The 24,142-nt window shown below is 34.3% G+C and overlaps 1 protein-coding gene across 1 annotated transcript in view; it reads right to left on the bottom strand.

Moving 5' to 3' along the window:
• Positions 1–4,978: 4,978 nt before the first annotated feature.
• The window catches only part of RNF138 (ring finger protein 138), a 36,559-nt gene continuing 17,395 nt past the window's right edge, over positions 4,979–24,142 (bottom strand). Inside the window, exons 4-8 of the mRNA XM_024757944.1 lie at positions 24,019–24,134; positions 11,998–12,054; positions 11,049–11,160; positions 8,931–9,038; positions 4,979–7,321 (exon numbers count right to left, since the gene is read on the bottom strand). Coding sequence (XP_024613712.1) covers positions 7,253–7,321; positions 8,931–9,038; positions 11,049–11,160; positions 11,998–12,054; positions 24,019–24,134 — 462 coding nt within the window. The 3' untranslated portion in view covers positions 4,979–7,252. The remainder of the gene's footprint in view (positions 7,322–8,930; positions 9,039–11,048; positions 11,161–11,997; positions 12,055–24,018; positions 24,135–24,142) is intronic.

The raw sequence follows: 24,142 nt of genomic DNA, 5'->3' as shown, positions 1-24,142 counted from the left end.
TGAATAAAGTGACATGCCTTATTCAAAAAAAAAAAGATATATGCACCTCTATGTTCATTTCCGTAAATAATATTCAGCATTATTTACTATAGCCAAGATATCAAAACAACCCAAGTGTCCATCAATAAGTGAACAGATGAAGAAGATGTGTTACATACATGCAATGGAATACTGGCCATAAAAGACATGGCATCTAAGACATGGATGGACCTTGAGGGTATTTTGTTAAGTGAAAGTCAAATACCATGTGTTTTCACTTATATGTGGAATCTAAAAAACAAAACAAGCAAAACAAAAACTCATAGATACAGAGAACAGATTGGTGCTTAACAGAAGACAACGGGATTGGGGGGGAGGGCAAAATGGGTTAAAGGGGATCAACTGTATGGTGATGAATGGTAATTAGACTTATGGTGGTGATTACTTTTGTAGCGTATACAAATATCAATTTACAACGTTGTACACCTGAGATTTATATGGTGTTATATACCAATCTTACCTCAATAAATAAAAAAGTACCATACTTTTTGCAGAAGCTGATGAATAAATCCTAAAATCTACATGGAAATGCAAAAGACCTGTAACAACCAAAACAGTTTTGACAAAGAACAAAGTTGAAGGACTTTCTTATGGATTCCAATACTCACCATAAAGTTACAATTATCAAGACAGTGTAGTATTGGCACAAGGACAGATAGAGATGAATAGAACAGAATTCAGAGTCCTAAAATAAATCCTTTTACTATGGTCAACAGATTGTTATCAAAGGTGCCAATGCAATTCTTTGGGGAAAGGCAAGCCAGGTGCTGGATATCTACATGCAACCACTACACTTCATACCATACACAAATTAAACTTAAGCAGATCATAGACTTAAATGGAAGAGAAAAAACGATAAAACGTAAAATGTAGAAAATACAACACCTTAGGTTAGGCAAAGATTTCTTAGATAAGACACCAAAAGCACAGTCCCATGAAAGGAAAAAAAAAAAAGATAAAATGGACCTCATCAAAATTCAAAACTTTTGTACTTTACACGACACCATTAAGAAAATACTAAGAATGTGCTAAAACAAAACATATTCTGTACCAAAAGGATGGTATATGATCCCTGGGGAAGGGGAAATGGTTTCTGAATGTGAACACCTCCAACGGTCTGTGAGGTCAAAAATATTTTCATAAAAATACTAAGACATTTTTACTTACCCTTACCATGTTATTTGCAGTGTTGGTGTCTTCGCATGAATCAAGGCAGTGAGTGGCACCAAACATACCAGTATTTATATCATGCACTCAAGTGCCAGAGGGGAGAAAACAGCTTTACCCGTTGATCAGTGAAATCTTTAATTGTATTAAAATTTAATCCTTAAGTACAAGTCTTTTTGATATTCTGTATAATGATATGAGAAATAACACACAAAGCACTTATAAGGTGCAACGGTTGTCTCAAGGAAATATACTTGTGCAACTCTAAGTTTTGAGCTCAATCAGCTGTTTGCTTTTTATTGCACTGCCATTTTTGCTTGAAAGAACAACTGATGAACCATGTTTATTCAGACTTACTTCAAGGAAACAACCAACTATTTGTTGCAATAATAAAATCTGAGGTCTTAAGCAAAAATTAGAATTTTGAGAAAGCTGTGATCTTCTCAATCAACGGTCATATTAACAAATATGATTGATATATTTTTTAAATGTGTCAACATTTGGAACATCTACATAACTCATGCTACCATTTTCCAAATGACCATTAAACAATGTTACAAAATCGTGCATGGGTAAAAGATCCATTCAAAGTGGAAGACAGACAAATGGGATTTTATAGTTACAGTGCATGAAAAGTCTGACATGGTTTCAGACGGCAGATTACCATTTGCCGAGTTTGGTGTATTATCAAAGAATATCCACAAATATCTTTTTTTTTTTGAGGTTACTAATATTCCCTTTTCCAACTACACTATGTGAAACTAGATTGCCTTCATATCCTTTAACCAAAACAACCTATCACAACAGATTGAAGGCAGATGCAGTTCTAAGAACCCAGCGGTCAACCATTAAGCCAGTATTAAAGAGATCTGTAAGGATGCCAAACAGTGCCACTAACCTCGCTGAAACATTTATTTTCCACTAAAATTATTATTAATGTAATGAGTTTAATATTCTATCTGGAAACATAAAAAGTTGGTATAGAGTAATACTAAACAAACATTCATCAACTTTTCAAAAAGGTCAGAAAAACGATTTAAAACCTTAAAGGTCTGAAAGACTACCCAATAACCTAGGTAATCATATACAAGTTACTCAAGTGATTTACGAATATTACAAATATTGTAAGTTCTCTTCTAAACAGAAGGATGATCATCAGCTGATTATTCTTTGTAAGCATTATTTTAAAAGGTACTCTTTATTTAGAATTTCTCATTGTCTGTAGTATTTGTACTTCTTGGAGACAATGTCTTAGATGTTCCTACAAAACTTGAGGCTAGCGAAGACATAATAACCCTTTAGGTTCTAAATTCTAAAAGGAGGAGAAAAAAATTATTCCAGATTTTCCCAACAAAATTTTATACAGACTGAAGAGACCTGCCAGATGTAAACATAATTGGTACGTTTGTACTGAATACACAGTAATAGTAAAGGTAACAGGCTCTGTCCCCAGAACTTTGTGTATTAATGCTTAATCTTCACAATCCATAGATGAGAGGCTACATAATTTGTCCAAAACCATGTAAGTATTAAATGGCAGAATCATCAAAACCAGGCTACCTAGCCAAAGAAACTAGGCTTGGTTGTTTTAAATGCTTTTAGTATCCTAGGGAAGATGCATTTACCCCCTTCTTCTGTATCCACTGCAGGAGCCCTTTAAGCTTCCACTGGTAGCATTACACAATACTGCCAGAAAATATAGTCCTTACATACTTATTAAAATCTTGTTCCTAATGGTAAGACAGGAATAAAGACACAGACCTACTAGAGAATGGACTTGAGGATATGGGGAGGGGGAAGGGTAAGCTGTGACAAAGCGAGAGAGGCATGGACATATATACACTACCAAACGTAAAATAGATAGCTAGTGGGAAGCAGCCGCATAGCACAGGGAGATCAGCTTGGTGCTTTGTGACCGCCTGGAGGAGAGGGATAGGGAGGGTGGGAGGGAGGGAGACGCAAGAGGGAAGAGATATGGGAACATATGTATATATATAACTGATTCATTTTGTTGTAAAGCAGAAACTAACACACCATTGTAAAGCAATTATACTCCAATAAAGATGTTAAAAAATAAAATAAAATAAAATAAAATCTTGTTCCTACAAAATGCCCTGAAAACAGAACATCCTATATCTAGTTTATTAGAAAGGTCAGATTCTTACCTGGTTTCAGTGGAAAACCATTTGGTTACACTCTTCACCTGTTTTTCCTCAGTTATTACGAGGGGAAGACCAGTCAGTTTTCAGGTTTTATCTAGACATGGAACCACTAGGTGTCAACACGCATGGAGAAAGAACCATTTGCAATACACTTAACTTCCACATACAGATATTTAAAAGTAGCTTTAGAAGCTACTTTTTAGCTTTTCTGTTCTGGACAGAAAAGACAATTTACAAAACTGACCTAGATATTTCAAAACAATACTGAGCAAAAGTAGCCAGATATAATTTTTACTGAGTGCTTCCATTTGTAAGAGTATAAAAACAGACAATACAATCTGTGGTATTAGAAGTTGGTGGTGGGACTTCCCTGGTGGTCAGTGGTTAAGACTTTATGCTTCCAATGCAGGGGGCACAGGTTCAATCCCTGGTGGGGGAACTAAGATCCCACATGCTGCGCAGCATGGCCAGAAAAAAAAAAAAAAAAAAAGTTGGTAGTAGTGGCAAGTAGGAACAAGGGGACTTACGGGATTCTAGCAACTTTTCTTGATCTGTGCTCTGATTATTGTTCACAATTTCAGTGTCATGTACCGTTATTTTGCCCATTTAGACAGACATGCCATTTCCTCCCTCACATCTTGTGTATTTTCTTCCTCTCCATAACCTCCTTAGAATGGCTATAATTCATTAATGTCTCTCCTCCGTATTCACTCCCCTGCCTGTTCATCTTACATTCTGCAATGGTATATCCTTCACCAATCTATTAAGAATTCTTATTACACAGGAAATTGCATGGTATAGTGTAATGCAAGTTTGTCAGTCAAGTACCTAATAAAATACACACATTTATCTTCCTCATTTCGGGGTGAGAGTGCAGTCACTCCCATTTCTCAGCCTCAGGATTGGACAATCGCTGTTGGGGTGATGCAGGCTGTAACACACATTTTCAGGTCTCTGTATCTTCTTTTAATCTCTTGATATAATTCATTTCCATTCCCCATCTTTTTTCAGAACTGTACTGCCTAATTAGAAAATTATATTCCATATTAAGTGGTAATGTGGAATGAGTACTTTATTCATATTTCTATTAGTTTTACAGTACATGTATTCTGGGCCACACCTTTTCTACAAACATCACAACCTCCATAGAGGGTTTATTCTTTGAGTAGCAGCCCTAAAGGGTTCCTATAAAGTTATGATTCACTGAAGATTGTAATTAATACTTGCTAAACATGCAAAAAGTATGTGACATGGTATTTGGCAATATATTCTTAGAACCCTGATACCTTATTTAAGGGTAACTTTTCCATTTAAAAATGTCTGTTAACCAGTTAACTAGCTTTCTGTCTGGTTGCTAGCATGGTCTGAAAATCCTGCTGTGTGAACACTTGATAAAATAGCTTTATAAGTTGATTAACATTTGAAAATAAAGATAAAATAGGTTTGTAAAGTTAAACCCAAAATATAGTATCAGCATGTGGTATCTTTCTCCTATCCACTTTTTTAAGTGCAAAATAATGGGTCATCTCCTACATGTCTTCCAGGGTGAGTTATGAGAGTTAAATGTTATCATGTTTGCCTCTAGACAAAAATTTAATTAGACACACAAGTAGGAGAAAACCACGTTTAATTGAAAAATAAAGCAATACATCTCAAATAAGACTGTTTAACAACATAAACTGTAATTTGTTGAGGCCTGTAAGTGGTATTCTGAAATTTAGGTAGAGTATCAATACAGTTTCCTCCCTTATTCTGACTCAGCTATATGCACATTAAAAACAAGGACTGTCTCATGAATTTAAACTGTGTATCTGTAAAGCCAATCCCTATTCCTAATCCACTGACAAAAGGATGGGAGGTTTTAAACAAACATTTCCATACTGAGGAGCTCCCAGATAAAAGCAAATAAAGTCAATATTTTCCTTACGAAAAAAACTTATGTGAAAGACACACCAGACTATAAATGATATTTAACTAACCCACAAACTTCAAAACACAATTTCATCAAGATGATCTCTACAATTTTCCTTTACAGAAGTTCTCAAATCTCAGAATGGTTTAACTTGACATACTGGAAGTACTAAATTTTGAAAGAAAGTACTAAAGTTATTGCTTAAACTGGAAAAACCCATGGTCAAAAGTCTTTTTAAAAAAGAGTTTGTTAAACAGCTATTCTTACAATTACACTCATGTAACCGCAGAGAAATGTTCAAGCACATAGTAAACATCACTCTTTAGAATGACACAACCAAGGCATATGTTAACATGTATGGCTTTTTTGGTGATTGTTATTATTACCCATAAATTACTGTTTGACTGAAAAAGGTTTTTACAAAACTCCACTTCCAAAATTAACATTTTTATTAAATCAAGTTAAAAAAATGTTCACTGTAGAAAAGTCAACAAGGATTTTAACAAAATCAAAATATACCTTTTTATACAATATATGTATATATTAGCAGCAAACTACTTCTGAGACTTTCTTTTATGTTCTTTTGAGTTATTTATTTTAAAGAAAGCATCAACAATGTATTAGTATGGAATGTCAGCTAATCCACTCTTCATCTTTTATTCTGTGATTTGGGCCCTCTAGTACAAGTTATTTTATGATTCTCATTAATGAATACTAAGAACAAACCCAGTTTTTGACTAAAATGTAGGGAAACAGAGTGGCTGGTAGAATCCACCTCACTACTATAGTCCCACATTACCTTAAGATAACAAATGAGCACCATATAAACAGGTAATTGTGTAGGTGTGTAAACTCATTTTTAAGGTGTAATAGTAGCCAAGTAGATAACTTACCATTTGACTGTTACTTTAAAAATTTGGTGACATATAAAATTTTAATCAAATCAGATAAATACTTTGATCCCATATTGCTTGTGCATTTTAAAAATCTTAATAGAAATTCTGTATATAACCTGACAAACTGTATGCATATATGTGTATATACACATACAAAAGTGTATGTATATATGCATATACATCTTTAGATTTGAACAAATTTCTAAACTGAGATGAAGTCAAACCTCTCATTTAAATATATATATAGAATGTAATATCACCAACTGAAAGTTTCTAATAAAAGTTTCATCTTAGCTAATCAGCAATTCTGCTATTGAAAATTCTGAGGCCAAAGAGCTGTAATTCAGCTTACTGTACTTTAGGCTTACAAATTAGTCAACCAAACAAACAAGATATGAAATTACCAACTGCCCACCAAAGAAATAAAATTTTCTCTTGATATTTCCTTCTAACAGCAAAAAGGAAATATCTATACAATGAGCTTTCACTTTTTAAAGAGTCAAAATTAGTAAAGAAATCTCACTAGTCTTCAAAAATACTAAACGTTATATAAATACAATTTTCTTATAATAGTTGAATTCCTCTGCTAGAATCTGTATTTAAAAAAGTTTCCTTTGGATTGTTTCATTTAGCACTTCAAGTCTCCATTCTGCAACTCAAATAACTGGCTCAGATTTGTTAGGTTTATATCAATCTCATCTTTCACAATATGGTACTCTGTTACCTGTGTACAATAATGTCAATGGGAGGAACTGCACCAAATTTCAAAAGCAAGGAAAAATTAAATATGTAATATAAAAAGATAAGTACAACAGGGATTCCCTTTTCACCATTACATTAATGAAATATAATCATTTTAATGCTTTTAAAGATAATGTCCTAACTTTTATCTTTTAACTTATCAAGAGAATGAAGTTTTTAGATGGCCCACCTTTATTTTTCAATTAAAAACTAAATCAATAGACTGAATTACTTTTATTAATATGCACATCAAGTTATTGAAACGGTGACTTCGTGTAGTTTTCTCCTTAAAGATGGCACTTGCAGGTACAAAGATGCAGAGATGTCTACAGCCTTCAGATGTTTACCTGAAAAGATTCTTCAACAGCAGTTTGATATTGGGTTTCCTCATCTAGCTGAAGATTCTAAAAACAGTAACATTAACATGTCAATAGGAAAAACATACTCAATACTTAGTCCAATACATTACACATCTTGATACACATACATACTTGAAACAGTTTGTTACACCATATACTTCTTTAAAATATAAGCACTAAATACCTAAACTTTTAATTTAAAAAATTCAGTTATAATTATTTAGGAATAATTGATAAATAACAGATGATCAGCAGACAATGAAATTTGTGAATTACAGTGTTTTATGATAAGTTATTAATTGAAAGTAGTATAGTTAAGGGTAACCCACAATCATAAATTTTCTGTCATCTCTAGAAGAGAATGCCAATGTTGGAACGTATATTCATTTTAAAGAAAATAAGCACTTATTACATTAAGATAGTTGAATTAACATCATCTTAATCATAACATAAAGGTAAAAACTACAGTTCACTCAAACTGATTATACTACTACTCCTTAACTTGAAAAATTCTATTTCCTTTCAATTATGGTCCATGGATTTGCTTTAAAATAGGCCTCCATTCGACAATCTCAAATCATTAAAATTACATGTTCTTCTGTGGCAAGGGAAAACAGTCTGACAATTAGATCAAAAGCAGTTCACAAAATAAATTTTTGTTTTTCCAAACACATAGCTCTCCAGATGCAGTAACCTTTCTTACACTGAGAATTTAAGAATAACCCATAATTACTTCATAAAACTACTAAAATTATCAGAGTACACTTGAATTTTACATATATTTAAAATATTATTACATACATATTTTTATACAGTATGACTAAAAAATGCAAATTACACAAAATAAAAAATATATATATCAAGAATGACATAATTTCAACACTGGAAGGCAGAAGAAATGGAAATTCTGTTCATGCCATTCTCAGAATTGCACATGTCTGTGCTTATTACATAAACTGGAAAACAAGTATGAACCATTCTTTGTCAGGCTGAATCTTGAATGAGATAAGGTTTTAATTCATTGAAGATGAATAAAATGCAATTTCACAATTAATAAAATGAAAGTCATCTAATTTTTTTTTGTAACTATCAAGACACATTTGGGAAGTAGAAATTAACCTCATGCTTTGCTCTGGGGATCCATTTTTATATTATATAACTTCCCTCATGCACTCTGTTAAAGCAGTGAACTAAGGCCAGAATCTGCCATTCAACCTGGCTTTACATAAATAAGCTCCCTCATTTTTAAAAAGAATGTGTCTCACGTGCAGATAAAAGAAATCTATTATGAGTTTAACAAGCTACTTACACTACATGAGAAATACATCCTCCATCTGTCATACCAATTTTACTTTTCTAGCAAGTATAATTTTCCTTAAATCTAGACAGTTTTCATATATATCATTATTTTGTTAATCTGGGGGTTTGCTCTTCCTCTATTAATTATCTCTCTAATATAGAAGGTGGACAGTAAATTCAACTTTCACCACTTCTACAAACCAAAATTCACCTATATTATCATAAAAACAACAGAACTTGCTCTATAACCATCCAGTATGATACATCTTGCCTCAAAACTCAAGTCTAGATTGAAGAAGTTAATTTAACTTCAATATTTAAATGGTATTTTCTTAATCTTGAAAAACTCACTTACCACAAATTCTCCATAATCAAACTGATGTCTTTGATTTAGATGACTAACGAAATTTCTAGTAATCTGGCTAGGATCTCCCCAAGGAAGAGACACACAAATAGGACATGTCTATAAGAAACACAGTATTTCAAATTTAAAAAAATGAAAATAACCAAACATCATTATTGAAAGTATTAAAACATGTTACAAAAAATTCTACATGAAAAGCATTTCTAAGGGCCAAATTTCATAACTAGATTATTTCTAGACCAAATTACCTTAGATAAATTACACTAATCCAACACAACACAATAAAAAGAGAGATCTAACATATTCTATTACTTAAATCTGATTATTCTGTTTTAACAGAAACACCATATCCAGCCTTAACCAATTGTAATAATAATTACCAGTAACCAGTATGTAATCTCATTAGAGCCACACAATAACTGTGACATAATTATTATTATTAGTTTAATTTCATTTATAAGATGAAAGCAAAGGAAGCCTTAAATTGTATCCTTAAGGTTTCAAATGAAGTAAGTACATCTTAAAAAGTGAATGGATTACAGACTGAAATGAAACAAAACAGAACTTTAGTAACTGGACTATAGCCAAAGTTTGTGCTATGTTGAATATAAGCAGAAACAAAAATTCACTAATGCAATATAAAACAAATGAAATCTCTTAAATATGAGATTTTCCCCAAGAGATGTCTTTGGCACTGTATCTGTTTACTTAACAGTAACAGACCCTCTCCTAATGAGCAAAGTAGGGGGGGTATCTCCCTTAGAACTACCCGAGACTTTAAGGGCATACTGGGGCATACTCTTCCACAACTTTTTGTAAAACTGCTAAGATGTATCCACAATCCTTATTTTACCTTTTGATACATTTTCCTTCTAATTTCTGAAGAAAATATTTACATATCAAAATGGGAAGTAGCTCTTCCAGCTCAGTTTCTCCTGTTTGACATACAGTTGAAATTGAAACTCATGCTCCAAATGTGGAGTTGTAGAACCACTAACACAATGTTGGAATCCTGCACTCTGCTCTATTCTCCTTCACTCATCAAAAAAGGTCTCACCACTCTCATACACACCCTCAAAATGGCATTGGCATCAAAAAGATATGTATGCATCACATGGAGGCTAAACAATACACTACTTAATAACAAAGTGATCACTGAAGAAATCAAAGAGGAAATAAAAAAATACCTAGAAACAAATGATAATGGAGACATGACGACCCAAAACATATGGAAGGCAGCAAAAGCAGTTCTAAGAGGGAAGTTTATAGAAGACAAACATTTCTGTCATACAGAGTGAAGTAAGTCAGAAAGAGAAAGACAAATACCGTATGCTAACACATATATATGGAATTTAAGAAAAAAAAATGTCATGAAGAACCTAGGGGTAAGACAGGAATAAAGACACAGACCTACTAGAGAATGGACTTGAGGATATGGGGAGGGGGAAGGGTAAGCTGTGACAAAGCGAGAGAGAGGCATGGACATATATACACTACCAATCGTAAAATAGATAGCTAGTGGGAAGCAGCCACATAGCACAGGGAGATCAGCTCGGTGCTTTGTGACCGCCTGGAGGGGAGGGATAGGGAGGGTGGGAGGGAGGGAGACACAAGAGGAAAGAGATATGGGAAAATATGTATATGTATAACTGATTCAGTTTGTTATAAAGCAGAAGTTAACACACCACTGTAAAGCAATTATACTCCAATAAAGATGTAAAAAAAAAAAAGATATGTATGCATCAGAAAGAAAGTATGATTCTTTTCCTTTCTTGCTTTATGCACTCATATACTACATTCTGCAAGGATACAATTTACAATGCTACTGCTTGGTAATGAGTCCTCAGTTCACCTTTCCTTATTTCACTCTTTTCCAGGCTATTTTTGTACTTTACCCTCACAATTAAGCATACATCTTTTTATAAGTTAGTTACTGGGATTTTAAATATCTCATTTTGCTTCACAGTCATCAATCCTTTGTTGACAAAATATACCTTACTGACAATGCCCCGCAAAATTTAAAGTAACCACTTTCCCTTGTACAAATGAAGTGAAATAAATGGGACAGCATACCTTAAACAGAAGACTGTCTTAAACATACATACTTACCACAGGAACTATCTGAAATAGGTGATTACTATTACAGTGATCCAGTAAACGCTGTCTGGTAAAATTTGATTCTTGACACAAGGGACACTTAAAGGTGGGATGCCCAGAAGAACTATAAAACAATTTTAAATGCAGCATACTGAATTTGAAATCGTAACGTAAAAATGATGAGCTCCTATTTTTTGACCAATTATTATTTCTTTAAAAGTTATAAGTATAGACTAATCAAAGATTGTCTCACTTTTAAAAAACTATGTTTTCAATAAATAATCTACAATAGATATTCCTAAACAATCTCAGTTTACAGTACACTTAGTGTCTAGGAAATTTTTTCATGGTGCCTCTACAAGAGGCCTAAACAAAATTAATAACAAACCTAGCTGTCTCATTTATTAAAGTAGTTAGATTCAAACAACTTAATTTAGTCATTCCTGTAACTAATAGATGTCACTGTATGTCCCCTGAAAATTCTAAATATCCCATGGTGTCCCAGTATGGAAACACCATATCTAGGAAATTAAAACTTTTAAAAGACTTACATCCATATGGTGTATCTTTAATTTATCCTAGTTCTAAGACTCTAACATACAAAATTCATAGGAAAAGAGAAAAACAAAAGCATCAGCCATGAGAATGATCAACATTTCAAAATATTTTGAGGATCAGGCATCACTGGGTTTTAATATCTCAATTTCAGCAAGGGACAGTTCAGTATTGACAACTCTGCCTAAATTATGCATGGAAGAAATCTGACCACAGTGAAAGAGGAGAGCTACACGCTTCTAATTTAATGTGACCTGTAAAAGCAACTGCATCATTTATTTCTAAACTGCTAACTTATGCATTATGTCTGATGATTTAACTGAATTTAAATTTTTTTAATTTAAAAATCCATTATTACAAAGTGATAGGTATTATTTACTAAAATAATAGAAATTCAAAAGCTTACCTTGTATTCTCTTGATACGTTTCTGTGTTATCAGATGTGGATGTTTCACTCCTATTACTTAAGAGGCATGGGGAGGAGGGGGAGAAGTTAATACTTCGAGTAATAAAGCACAACACAGATTCATTAACTGCTAATGAAGACAACCAGTCTGAATTTGTTTGAAAAGCCTGAACTTCAAATAGTTCTGAACTATGACATAATTATGGCATTAATTACTTTTCAAATAAATTCTGATAAGAAGACTGCTTATGAGGTCCTTTAAAAATTAATTTAGGCATAGTTACAAAAGTATAGAGAATATAGTATTTTGCAGAATTGTCTTAAATCCATAGCATGAACATTTCCCCAGGTCCTTTAGACTTTCAAATTAAGAGACACCCCTACCTCTACCTGGACTAGTTAGTTTTTGAATGCTGGGGTAGAATCAAGAATTTGTGAACTTCTTGACTTGTAACTAGGATATAGTTTAAGGCTGTAGCATCCAAAATGATGCTACAACTCCTAAATGGAGTAGGTTAAGAAAAAATATTTGAATGTTCATTATGTTTATATTTTCCAAAAAGGAACTAGGCTTTCCAACATTTAATATACAGAATAACTTGATGTCCTCACTGGGACCCCATGCCAGAGTCATGTGTCTTATGCAGTATCAGAGAAATCCTGAGAGAAAAGTGGGCATTCCATATGAGGATTGTCAGTCATGCATTACAGAATTTCATCAATGTAGTCAATTTTATAAAAACAAGGCCTTTCAATAGCAGAAACATTAAAATAAAAATGAGATAGGTAGTGGACAAAAAAACTGTTGTGAAACTTAGAAAACTGACTTTTCATTTTTCTTTTACAAAAGGACAAGCAATACTGTATCATCTACCTAACAGATGTTCTCCAATGACAGTCATTTCCCTTCTGTGAAAATACTGTTGTGTCTCCACACACATTCTCTGCAAGAAAGCTTCCCTGCCCAAATAGGAGACTATTAAACCACTATTTTGCATCTTTTTAGCAGTTATTAATCTGTCTCTGCAGATTCTAACAATGTGGAGACTAAAAACTGCTTTTCAAAATAAATTCAAACTACGGAGAGTGCATGTGTTAAAGGGATGTTATGACTTTACCAAAAACAGTATGTCACCTATTTTTTTAAAATCTCATAACTATACATTTAAACTTGGTAACAGATTTTTCTAAACTGTTTTTAAATCTTCCAAATAAAGATAATCATTGGGTTTTGAACATGCCCTAATAAAATAAAAAAACTTCCGATTCGTTTGTAAGAACAACTATAACATAATCAGAGACTATGGAAAATTTCAACAAAAGCCCTTTTAATATTTACCAAATGGGACGGAAAAATATAGGAGTCTCAACCTATGACATACTCTTCCATTTGGATCTGTATTGTGTGTTGTAGGTATCTTTTCAGCCATGATAGTCATCAAGACCAAGTATCAAAGTAAAGTGAATTTAATCGAAATCTTTAAATTACTGTCACTGTATTAAACCAAGATTATAAGAAATTTTAGAAATCATAGTCAACCATATTGTTTTCAATAAAAACAGTAATAAAACTTTAAGAATGAAAATATTTTATACCATTAAATAAAGCAAACTTATTTTTAAAGTAACTTTTTCATCTTTATCTCACTTAAATTTTGCATGTGTTATGCATAAAGTATCAGTACTATAAAACACATGCATAGTTTTAAAATAAACACACACATACTCAGAGTACATGCTCAATTTTTTTCACTGGTGGGGTATGCAATCACAAAACTCCTGATTTAAAGCATTTTAATATCAAAGTTAATGCCCTTTTTAAATGTTTTCTACTTTCCACCTACTTTTACAATTCTCTATTTTCCATTATTATTGTTATCATCATTCTAGTCCTTCCTGATCATCCTGTATCATGCCCAGGGCTATTACTGGGAGCCTACTCATTTATTCTAGAAATGTATGAATGAGTTCAACAATAGAAAATCTATTACTGACAACCATACTATCAATTTAAAAAACATATGATCATTTATTTCATCTGATGTAGAAATCATTCACTAAAATTCAACCTCCAGAATGGAAACAAAAACAAAAAAACCTCTGATCACCCACAATGCTTGTAAAAGTACAAATCCCTAAACTCTAGATAGCAGAGTATCTGGGAATGAAGTCAGATGTATACATTTTTTTAACTGCATACAAGATTCTGATTTGAGTAAGAACCATTCAACGGAGAAATCTTAAATTCAGGATGATAGCATTATAGAACAGATAAAGAATATGTTAAAAAACTGTAGTGAACACCATCCATAATAATAAAATTTTAGATGCATTCCCACTAAAATCAAGGAAAAACAGGTGCCTTCTATTTAATACTGGATAGAGGCCCTAGTTGATGCAATAAATCAAGTACAAAATGAAGCAGTAAGAGACAAAATTGCATTGACAAACCAAATAATTTTCTACGTAATAAATCCAAAAGAATCTACAGGTAAATTATTTAGAACTATTAGAACTAATAAATCAGCAAAGCTGCTAAATCAAAGATTAACATAAAAATCCTTAATATTCCTACTCACTAGTAATAACCACTTAGATTATAAAACAGGAAAAAAGATCCATTTGTACAGCAACAAAAACTGTAAGGTTTTAGGGGCTTCCCTGGTGGCACAGTAGTTGAGAGTCTGCCTGTCGCTGCTGGGGACACGGGTTCGTGCCCCGGTCCGGGAAGAACCCACATGCTGCGGAGCAGCTGGGCCCGTGAGCCATGGCCGCTGGGCCTGCACGTCCGGAGCCTGTGCTCCGCAACGGGAGAGGCCACAACAGTGTGAGGCCCACGTACCGAAAAAAAAAAAAAACTGTAAGGTTTTACTAGGAAAAGATATACTAGAACATATTTATGTGTGCTCTAAATGGACTTCTTTTACTGCATTTTTTTTTTAAATGGAAGAGATAAACAGGTGGGAAACTGGGTGGGAAAAATGAGTATCATATGATGTCAATTCTCTCCAAATTAATCTATGATTTCAATAAATTCAACCTTTATAATGCTTCCGATCAAAATCTCTACAGGAATTTTTAGAAAACTCAAGTCTGATCCTAAAATTCATATGGAATAGCAAAGGACCAAGAATAACAGAAACAATTTTCTAGGTAAAACAAAAGGGAGAACTTTCCCTACATGATCTTAAGACCTATTGTTAAAGCCACAGTAATTAAGATAGCATGGTATTAGAGGAATAAACAAAGCAACAGAACAGAATAGAGATGTGTAGGACCAAAATGGCATTATAAATCAGTGGGGAAAGAATGGACTCCTCAATGAATGGTACTAGGACAAATGGTTATCACTTGGGGAAAATTTTTCCTACCTCATGTTATACATCCAAAATAAATGTGAAAAGCACAGCTTTAAAATGTTAAAGAAGAAAATATCTTCTATAACTTTATGATGTGGGAAAGGATTTCTCAAGCATGACACAAAAAGCAAAAAACATAAAGAAAATAAATATAATATATATAAAAGTATAAATATAATACTTATGTATGTCAAAAGACACAATAAGACTAGCCAAAGACTGATCAAAAATATTTGCAAGCCATAACAGACAAGTGGGACTGCATTAAACTAAAAAGCTTCTGCACAGCAAAGGAAACAACAGAGTGAAAGGCAACATATGTAATGGGAGAAAGTATCTCGAAACCACGTATCTGACAGAGGGTTAATCTCCAAAATACATAAGGAACTCCTACAACTCAACAGCAAAGAAACTAATGACCCAATTACAGAATGGGCTAAAAATACGAATAGATATTTCTCCAAAGATGACATACAAATGGCCAAAACGTATATGAAAAGATTCTCAATGCCACTAATCATAAGGGAAATACAAATCAAAACCACAATGAAATATTACCTCATAGCTGTTATGATAGCTATTATCAAAAAGACAACAAGTGTTGGTGAGGATGTGGAGAAACTGGAACCTTTGTACACTGTTGGTGAGAATGCAAAATGGTGCAGCTGCTATGGAAAACAGTTACAGTGAAGTTCCTCAAAAAAATAAAAAGTAGAACTACCATATGATCCAGCAATCCCACTTCAGGGTATTTATCAAAAAGAACTGGAATCAGAATCTTGAAGAAACAGCACTCCCAAGTTCACTGCAGCGCTATTCACAATAGCCAAGATATAGAAACAATCTTGTGAATGGATAAAGAAAAAAAGATATGAATGGATAAAGAAAATGCGGCATATACATGCAACGGAATATTATTCAATTTTAAAAGAAAAGAAAGTCCTGCAACTGTGACAACATAAATAAACCTTGAGACCATTATGCTAAGTTAAACAAGCCAGTCACAGGACAAATACTGCATGATTCCACTTATATGAGGTATCTAAAATACTCAAACTCAAAGAAGCCAAGAATAGAATGGTGGCTAACAGGAGCTACAGGACGGGGATATGAGAGTTTCTAATCAACATGTACAAATTTCAGTTATGCAAGGTAAGTTCTAGAGATCTGCTGTACAACACTGTGCCTATACTGTATATAACAATACTATACTGTACACTTAAAAATCTGTTAAGAGAGTAGACCTCATGTAAAATATTCTTATCATAATAAAAAAAGGGGTGAGAAAAAAACCCAAAAAAACCTATGCATGACTATGCCATTTTATGCTAAATTAAATTGTGTTATTACCTAAGGCAGTTTTCAAAATACTAGAGTACCTCATTTCCAGTCTTTAAAATGTGAAGAAAAATCTCCAGTTCTATGCTTACACGTTTCAGAAAACAGCAAAAAAAATTTTTTTAATTCTTTGGAAAAAATGTAAATATATTTGTATTGCATGTAATAAAGAATTATTATCCAGAATATATCATGAATGCCTATAAATAAGGAAAAGGAAATTTTATCTCATACTTGTACCAGATTCCTTAATAGTTACTTAGCTACTGAAAATGTTCAACACCTTGGAGAGAAATCTGTTATAAACATAAAATTGTTTGCAAATTTCATTCTTTCAGTCTTTGTGAAGTGTGGTATTTGGACTAAACTGTTATAGGTTTACTGACATCCAGTTATTAATGTTTACAAAGAGTTAAGATTAGTTGGAAAAACCTGCAAACAGACCAAATAAATCCAAGGAAGATAAAACAGAAATGTGTGCTGGCATCTAATGATTACATGCATCCTCCCTCTCTCCTTTCTAGTAGCTAAAGAAAACAGAAAGATACAGTCCTACATGTTAAAAACAGAATTTTATGTTATGAACTAGAAATGGCGTTAGTAAAATAACTAGCACTGCTACATAATTATAAGAAACTACCCCATACGAATGCAATAATTTTGTTAAACATTCACCAACATTTATTACTTTATGGTAAATAGTTTTACCCTGACTGATCTGGCTGAAACGTGTGTTGGTTTATTTTGGATGACTCGACTGGAAGTTATACTGCTTACACAGATGGAAAGGCAGATTATGTCTGTTTTATCCATCCCTGCATATTCAATAACATGTAGTGTGCCCAGTAGTTCAGAAGGTACAATAAATGTATGCTGAATTGATTAAATGATCTAAGGGTTTATTTTGAATATTTTTTAAACTATGTTAGTTTCTTCTTTTGAGGACCTATGGGCAAAGCACTTCAGTATAATCTCTTTTATTATCAGGAAAAGCTGTCTTTCTCATTAAGAACTATTTGGTTTACAATATCATAGACATTTTTTTATGAAACCTTTATTTTTTTATTTATTTTTTATACAGCAGTTCTTATTAGTCATCCATTTTATACACATCAGTGTACACATGTCAATCCCAATCACCCAATTCATCACACCCCCACCCCCACCCCCCTGCCGCTTTCAGCCCTTGGTGTCGATACATTTGTTCTCTATATCTGTGTCTCAATTTCTGTGATATCAGTGATGTCGGTCTGTAATTTTCTTTGTAGTATCTTTGTCTGGTTTTGGTATCAGGGTGATGGTGGTCTCATACAATGAGTTTGGGAGTGTTCCTTCCTCTGTAATTTTTTGGAAGAGCTTGAGAAGGATGCGTGTTAGCTCTTCTCTAAATGTTTGATAGAATTCACCTGTGAAGCCATCTGGTCCTGGCCTTTTGTTTGTTGGAAGATTTTTAATCACAGTTTCAATTTCGTTACTTGTGATTGGTCTGTTCATATTTTCTATTTCATCCTGGTTCAGTCTTGGAAGGTTATACCTCTCAAAGAATTTGTCCATTTCTTCCAGGTTGTCCATTTTATTGGCATAGAGTTGCTTGTAGTAGTCTCTTAGGATGCATTGCATTTCTGTCGTGTCTGTTGTAACTTCTCCTTTTTCATTTCTAATTTTGAGTCCTCTCCCTCTTTTTCTTGATGAGTCTGGCTAATGCTTATCAATTTTGTTTATCTTCTCAAAGAACCAGCTTTTAGCTTTATTGATCTTTGCTACTGTTTTGTTTCTATTTCATTCATTTCTGATCTGATCTTTATGGTTTCTTTCCTTCTGCTAACTTTGGGTTTTGGTTGTTCTTCTTTCTCTAGTTCCTTTAGGTGTAAGGTTAGATTATTTATTTGAGATTTTTATTGTTTATTGAGGTAGGCTTGTATTGGATCGTCGTCTTTTCACTGTCATTTGTCTCTAGGTATTTTTTGATTTCCTCTTTCATTTCTTTAGTGATCTCTTGGTTATTTAGTAACGTATCGTTTAGCCTCCATGTGTTTGTGTTTTTTACGTTTTTTTCCCTGTAATTGATTTCTAATCTCATGGCGTTGTTGTCGGAAAAGATGTTTGATATGATTTCAATCTTCTTAAATTTACTGAGGCTTAAATTTACTGACCCAAGATGTGATCTATCCTGCAGAATGTTCCGTGAGCACTTGAGAAGTGTAATCTGCTATTTTTGGATGGAATGTCCTATAAATATCAATTAAATCTATCTGGTCGATTGTGTCCTTTAAAGCTTGTGTTTCCTTATTAATTTTCTCTTTGGATGATCTGTCCATTGGTGTAAGTGAGGTGTTAAAGTCCCCCACTATTATTGTCTTACTGTCGATTTCCTCTTTTAGAGCTGTTAGCAGTTCCCTTATGTATCGAGGTGCTCCTATGTTGGGTGCATATATAATTGTTATACCTTCTTCTTGGATTGATCCCTTGATCATTATGTAGTGTCCTTCCTTGTCTCTTGTAACATTCTTTATTTTAGTCTATTTTAGCTTATATGAGTATTGCTACTCCAGCTTTCTTTTGATTTCCCTTTGCATGGAATATCTTTTTCCATCCCCTCACTCTCAGTCTGTATGTGTCCCTAGGTCTGAAGTGGGTCTCTTGAAGACAGCATATACATGGGTCTTGTTTTTGTATCCATTCAGCAAGCCTGTGTCTTTTGGTTGGAGCATTTAATCCATTCACGTTTAAGGTAATTATTGATATGTATGTTCCTATTACCATTTTTCTTAATTGCTTTGGGTTCGTTTTTGTAGGTCCTTTTCTTCTCTTGTGTTTCCCACTTAGAGAAGTTCCTTTAGCATTTGTTGTAGAGCTGGTTTGGTTGTGCTGAATTCTCTTAGCTTCTGCTTGTCTGTAGAGCTTCTGATTTCTCCATCGAATCTGAATGAGATCCTTGCTGGGTAGAGTAATCTTGGTTGTAGGTTCTTCCCTTTCATTACTTTAAGTATATCATGCCACTCCCTTCTGGCTTGTACAGTTTTTGCTGAGAAATCAGCTGTCAACCTTATGGGAGTTCCCTTGTATGTTATTTGTCATTTTTCCCTTACTGCTTTCAATAATTTTTCTTTGCCTTTAATTTTTGCCAATTTGATTACTATGTGTCTTGGCGTGTTTCTCCTTGGGTTTATCCTGTATGGGACTCTCTGCGCGTCCTGGTCTTGGGTGGCTATTTCCTTTCCCATGTTAGGGAAGTTTTTGACTATAATCTCTTCAAATATTTTCTCAGGTCCTTTCTCTCTCTCTTCTCCTTCTGGGACCCCTATAATGTGAATGTTGTTGCGTATAATGTTGTCCCAGAGGTCTCAGGATGTCTTCATTTCTTTTCATTCTTTTTTCTTTATTCTGTTCTGCAGCAGTGAATTCCACCATTCTGTCCTCCAGGCCACTTACCTGTTCTTCTGCCTCAGTTATTCTGCTGTTGATTCCTTCTAGTGTATTTTTCATTTCAGTTATTGTACTGTTCATCTCTGTTTGTTCTTTAGTTCTTCTAGATCTTTGTTAAACATTTCTTTCATCTTCTCGATCTTTGCCTCCGTTGTTTATCCGAGGTCCTGGATCATCTTCACTATCATTATTCTGAATTCTTTTTCTGGAAGGTTGCCTATCTCCACTTCATTTAGTTGTTTTTCTGGGGCTTTACCTTGTTCCTTCATCTGGTACATAGCCCTCTGCCTTTGCATCTTGTCTATCTTTCTGTGAATGTCTCCAATATCATAGACACTATTAATAACATAGTGGATGTTTTCCTCTTTGTACTACTTGGAAGCTGTGAAGCACAGTGTACAGAGTATTACAATATGTTCGGCTAATAACTGAAATCCTATGTGCTGGGTATATTTTTTGCCCCTCTAGATCTTCTCTCCTCCATTTTTCACCATGCTCTTTGTACTGAGAAACTAACCTGCATTAACAGGTTCCCTTCTCTGCTTCCCAAATGGGTTCAGCCCAGCAGGAGATTTGGAGGAAGAACAAGAGGAAGGTTAGGATACCTATTTCCCAGACTCCTTCCCAGCAAAACTGCCTTGACTGGTTGCATCCCTCTCCAACTGCCCTCTCCACATAGCTTTCTTTCTCCAATTCTGGTGTCTACTTTCTCCCCTCCCCTGCTTTCAGTAGACCCAGAGTACATGACTATTCCTTGTGACTTCCTATACCCTGCTTACATAGTGCACCCAATACTCTACTCCTTACAAATAGTCCCTTCACACACAAAAATAAAAAATTAAAGAATAGTCCTTCACTAAATTCCCCTCAAATTATCTAATTTGAGTATAATTATCTGTTTCATCCCAGGACCCTGACTATACATTCTGGCTTCTTATATTTCCTACCATTTTTTAAAAAATCTTTTCCTTCCTTCAACAATTTCCTTACTAGAAATTCATATACAAACTGAATTTTTCCATTGCAACTAGAATTTTGCATAGGATATTAACATGAATAAGACTAGGAAGCCCATCTACTAGATAAAAAAAAAGACAAGTAAACAGGAAAAACTTCAGAGTATCTAACACTCGGTCTAAGTCTTCAAAGAGAAGAAAAAGTCCACTGGCTGGCAAAGTGTGGGTTAGAATGGTGGGGAAAGTATGGAGGTGAGGGAGTGATGGTGATGATGATGATAATTAAAAACTAACATTTAGGAAATTCCCTGGCGGTCCAGCGGTTAGGACTCTGTGCTTTCACTGCCGAGGGCATGGGTTCAGTCCCTGGTCAGGAAACTAAGATTCCGCAAGATGCGCTGCACAGCCGGAAAAAAAAAAAAAAAACCAACAAAGCAAACAAAAAATCCCCAAACATTCACCAAGTAAGGTGCTATTCGATATGTTTTACTTCTATTAACCTACTTATTGACTCCCACCAATGAGGTGTTTAATAGTATCACCATTACCTTTTTAAACAGATGAGAAAACTGAGGTACAGTTTCTTGCCAAAGTCATACAATTAGTAAATGACAGAGCCTCGTACGCAGCAGTCTGGTTCCAAGCCTTCATGTTTAATGACTAAGTTATATTGCTTCTCAAGGATGGCCAGGATACAGTGGGAATAATTCAACATGGCTAAGGCATATTATGCAATACGGGTAGCCAAGAAAGACAAAGGCTAAACGGAAAGTTAAGTGCCAGATCAGAAAGGGCTTTAGAATAGGGATTTTGTCTTATTAAGCTAGTTGTTGAATTAGATCATGGAACCCCTTGAGAATCTTGACATTCTCTCTCCAGAAAAATGCACACATAGTACACACAAAAAATTGGCAGTTTAAGCAGTTCACAGAGCCCTGACTGGCCCATGGAACCCAGGAGAAGAAACACAGCTATGGGACCACAGGAAGTCACTGACAAGGTACAGAAGTGTAGGTACAAGGACAAGGAGAAAGAGGTCAGAGTTGCACTTCTGAAATATCACTTTGGCAATCGTATACAGGACAGATTAAAGGAGGACCACCAACTAAAAGAATACTACAACAGTTCAAGTGAGAGATGATGGGGACTTGAGCTATGGAAGTGACAACAGGGGCAGAAGAAAAGCACAGATGAGGAATACTGCTATTAGAAATCAATAGTACCTATGACCAATTAGATCTGGGGGGTAAGAGGGAAGAAGGCATGTCTCATGAGAAGAAAACTGAGTCATTTAACAAGCAGTGACTGTGCAAATCATATATACTAGGAACTTTGCTAAGAACTAGAGACACATTGTTGAACAAGACAAACACCATCCCTGCACTTAAGAATAATCTACTGGGTTAATAACAAATTGTTGAGTAATTTCAATACAGCAGAAGTACAGAAATAAAAAAACCAAAAAGGATGAACCGAAGGGGATTTTTTTAAAAATCACAAAATAAGAGTGACCAATTTCATCCAATGACACTGAGTCAAATAAAACGAGAACCTAAAAGAGCAGGAAATAAGAAAATTACTAAAGACCTTTACCTGAACAGTTTCAACTAAGGAGTTGAGAAGAAGCCTTACTACAGTATAAGTGCTTCTAAGAGTGGTTAAATTACTGAAAATTAGCAACATGTGAAATGAAATGCTACTAAAATAAAATCTTAAAGACTCTGCTTAACATATCGCCTCCTGGGAGCCTTTCTATAATGCTGCCAATACTGCCTTTCTTTACAGAATGGTGTGTGCTTGCTACTGAGCTTTTAAAAATTAAGCACTTCATTGTTTAGAGATACATGCGTGGGTGGTAATACTATAAAGAAAAGCAAAAGAATGAACAACCCAAAAAAGAGGATAGTGGTTACCTCTGGGAGTATGGGGTTCAAATTGGCATGGGCTCACAAGGAGATTCTAAGGTCTAGAGCTTCCCTAGTGGCACAGTGGTTGAGAATCCGCCTGACAATGCAGGGGACATGGGTTCGATCCCTGGTCTGGGAAGATTCCATAGGCCACAGAGCAACCAAGTCCATGCACCACAACTACTGAGCCTGTGCTCTAGAGCCTGTGAGCCACAACTACTGAGCCTGCGTGCCGCAACTACTGAAGCCCACGCGCCTAGAGCCCGTGCTCCACAACGAAAGAAGCCACCACAATGAGAAGCCTACGCACTGCAACAAACAGCAGCCCCCACTCACAGCAACTAGAGAAAGCCCGCGTGCAGCAACGAACACAGCCAAAAATAAATAAATTAAATAAACTTATTTAAAAAAAAATAAGGTCCTGAAAAATGTTATAATTTTTGACCCGGCTTAGGTATTTGTTTTGTCACTATTTTTTAAACCACACGTGTGCATTCTGGCCATTCTTATTCATAAAATACATTTCATAAAAATGTTTAATGTACATAAACCTGAGACAATAAGATATAAATCAAGCCAAAACCTAGCTTTAAAAGAATTGAGACTAAAATAGAACTACAAATTTAATCGTACCAAATCTCACTTTTACATGACATTTTATCAAAATAAAAAATTCAAACAATTCTATTCTTAGAGAGTAAAAGGATTCTAGTTTGCAAATACATTACTGAAAGGGATTTTCTCTAGCTTTCAAGTAATTTCAGTTGCAAAAGAAAACATTCAATTCACAGATGTACTTTTTATTCAGACATGTAAAGTTTCTTAGAATGATTTTTACATAACATAAGCTTAAGTCTAGCATAAAGTCAATCTCCCAGATGTCATTTTACATGCATCAGACAAACTTATGAGGACAAAGGCAATTTACTTTAAAAACACAAACACCCACACATACACAAAAACACTTTATACAGTCTCTGCAAAATTTCCATTTTAACTATAAAAATAAAAACTTTAAGAATAAATATTGCTTACCTGTTCCCTACTGAATCTTGAGAGATCTGAAAGTTTGGAATGACAGAAGAAACACCATATTCATCTTGGTACTTCTTACAAGATTTGTAATGATGTCTCATGCGATAGAATTTAATCTGTAAAT

This window comes from Neophocaena asiaeorientalis, unplaced genomic scaffold (genome assembly GCF_003031525.2).
Source record: "Neophocaena asiaeorientalis asiaeorientalis breed wild unplaced genomic scaffold, Neophocaena_asiaeorientalis_V1.1 scaffold126, whole genome shotgun sequence".
Lineage (NCBI taxonomy): Eukaryota > Metazoa > Chordata > Mammalia > Artiodactyla > Phocoenidae > Neophocaena > Neophocaena asiaeorientalis.
This window is presented reverse-complemented; position numbering and strand designations above follow the sequence as displayed.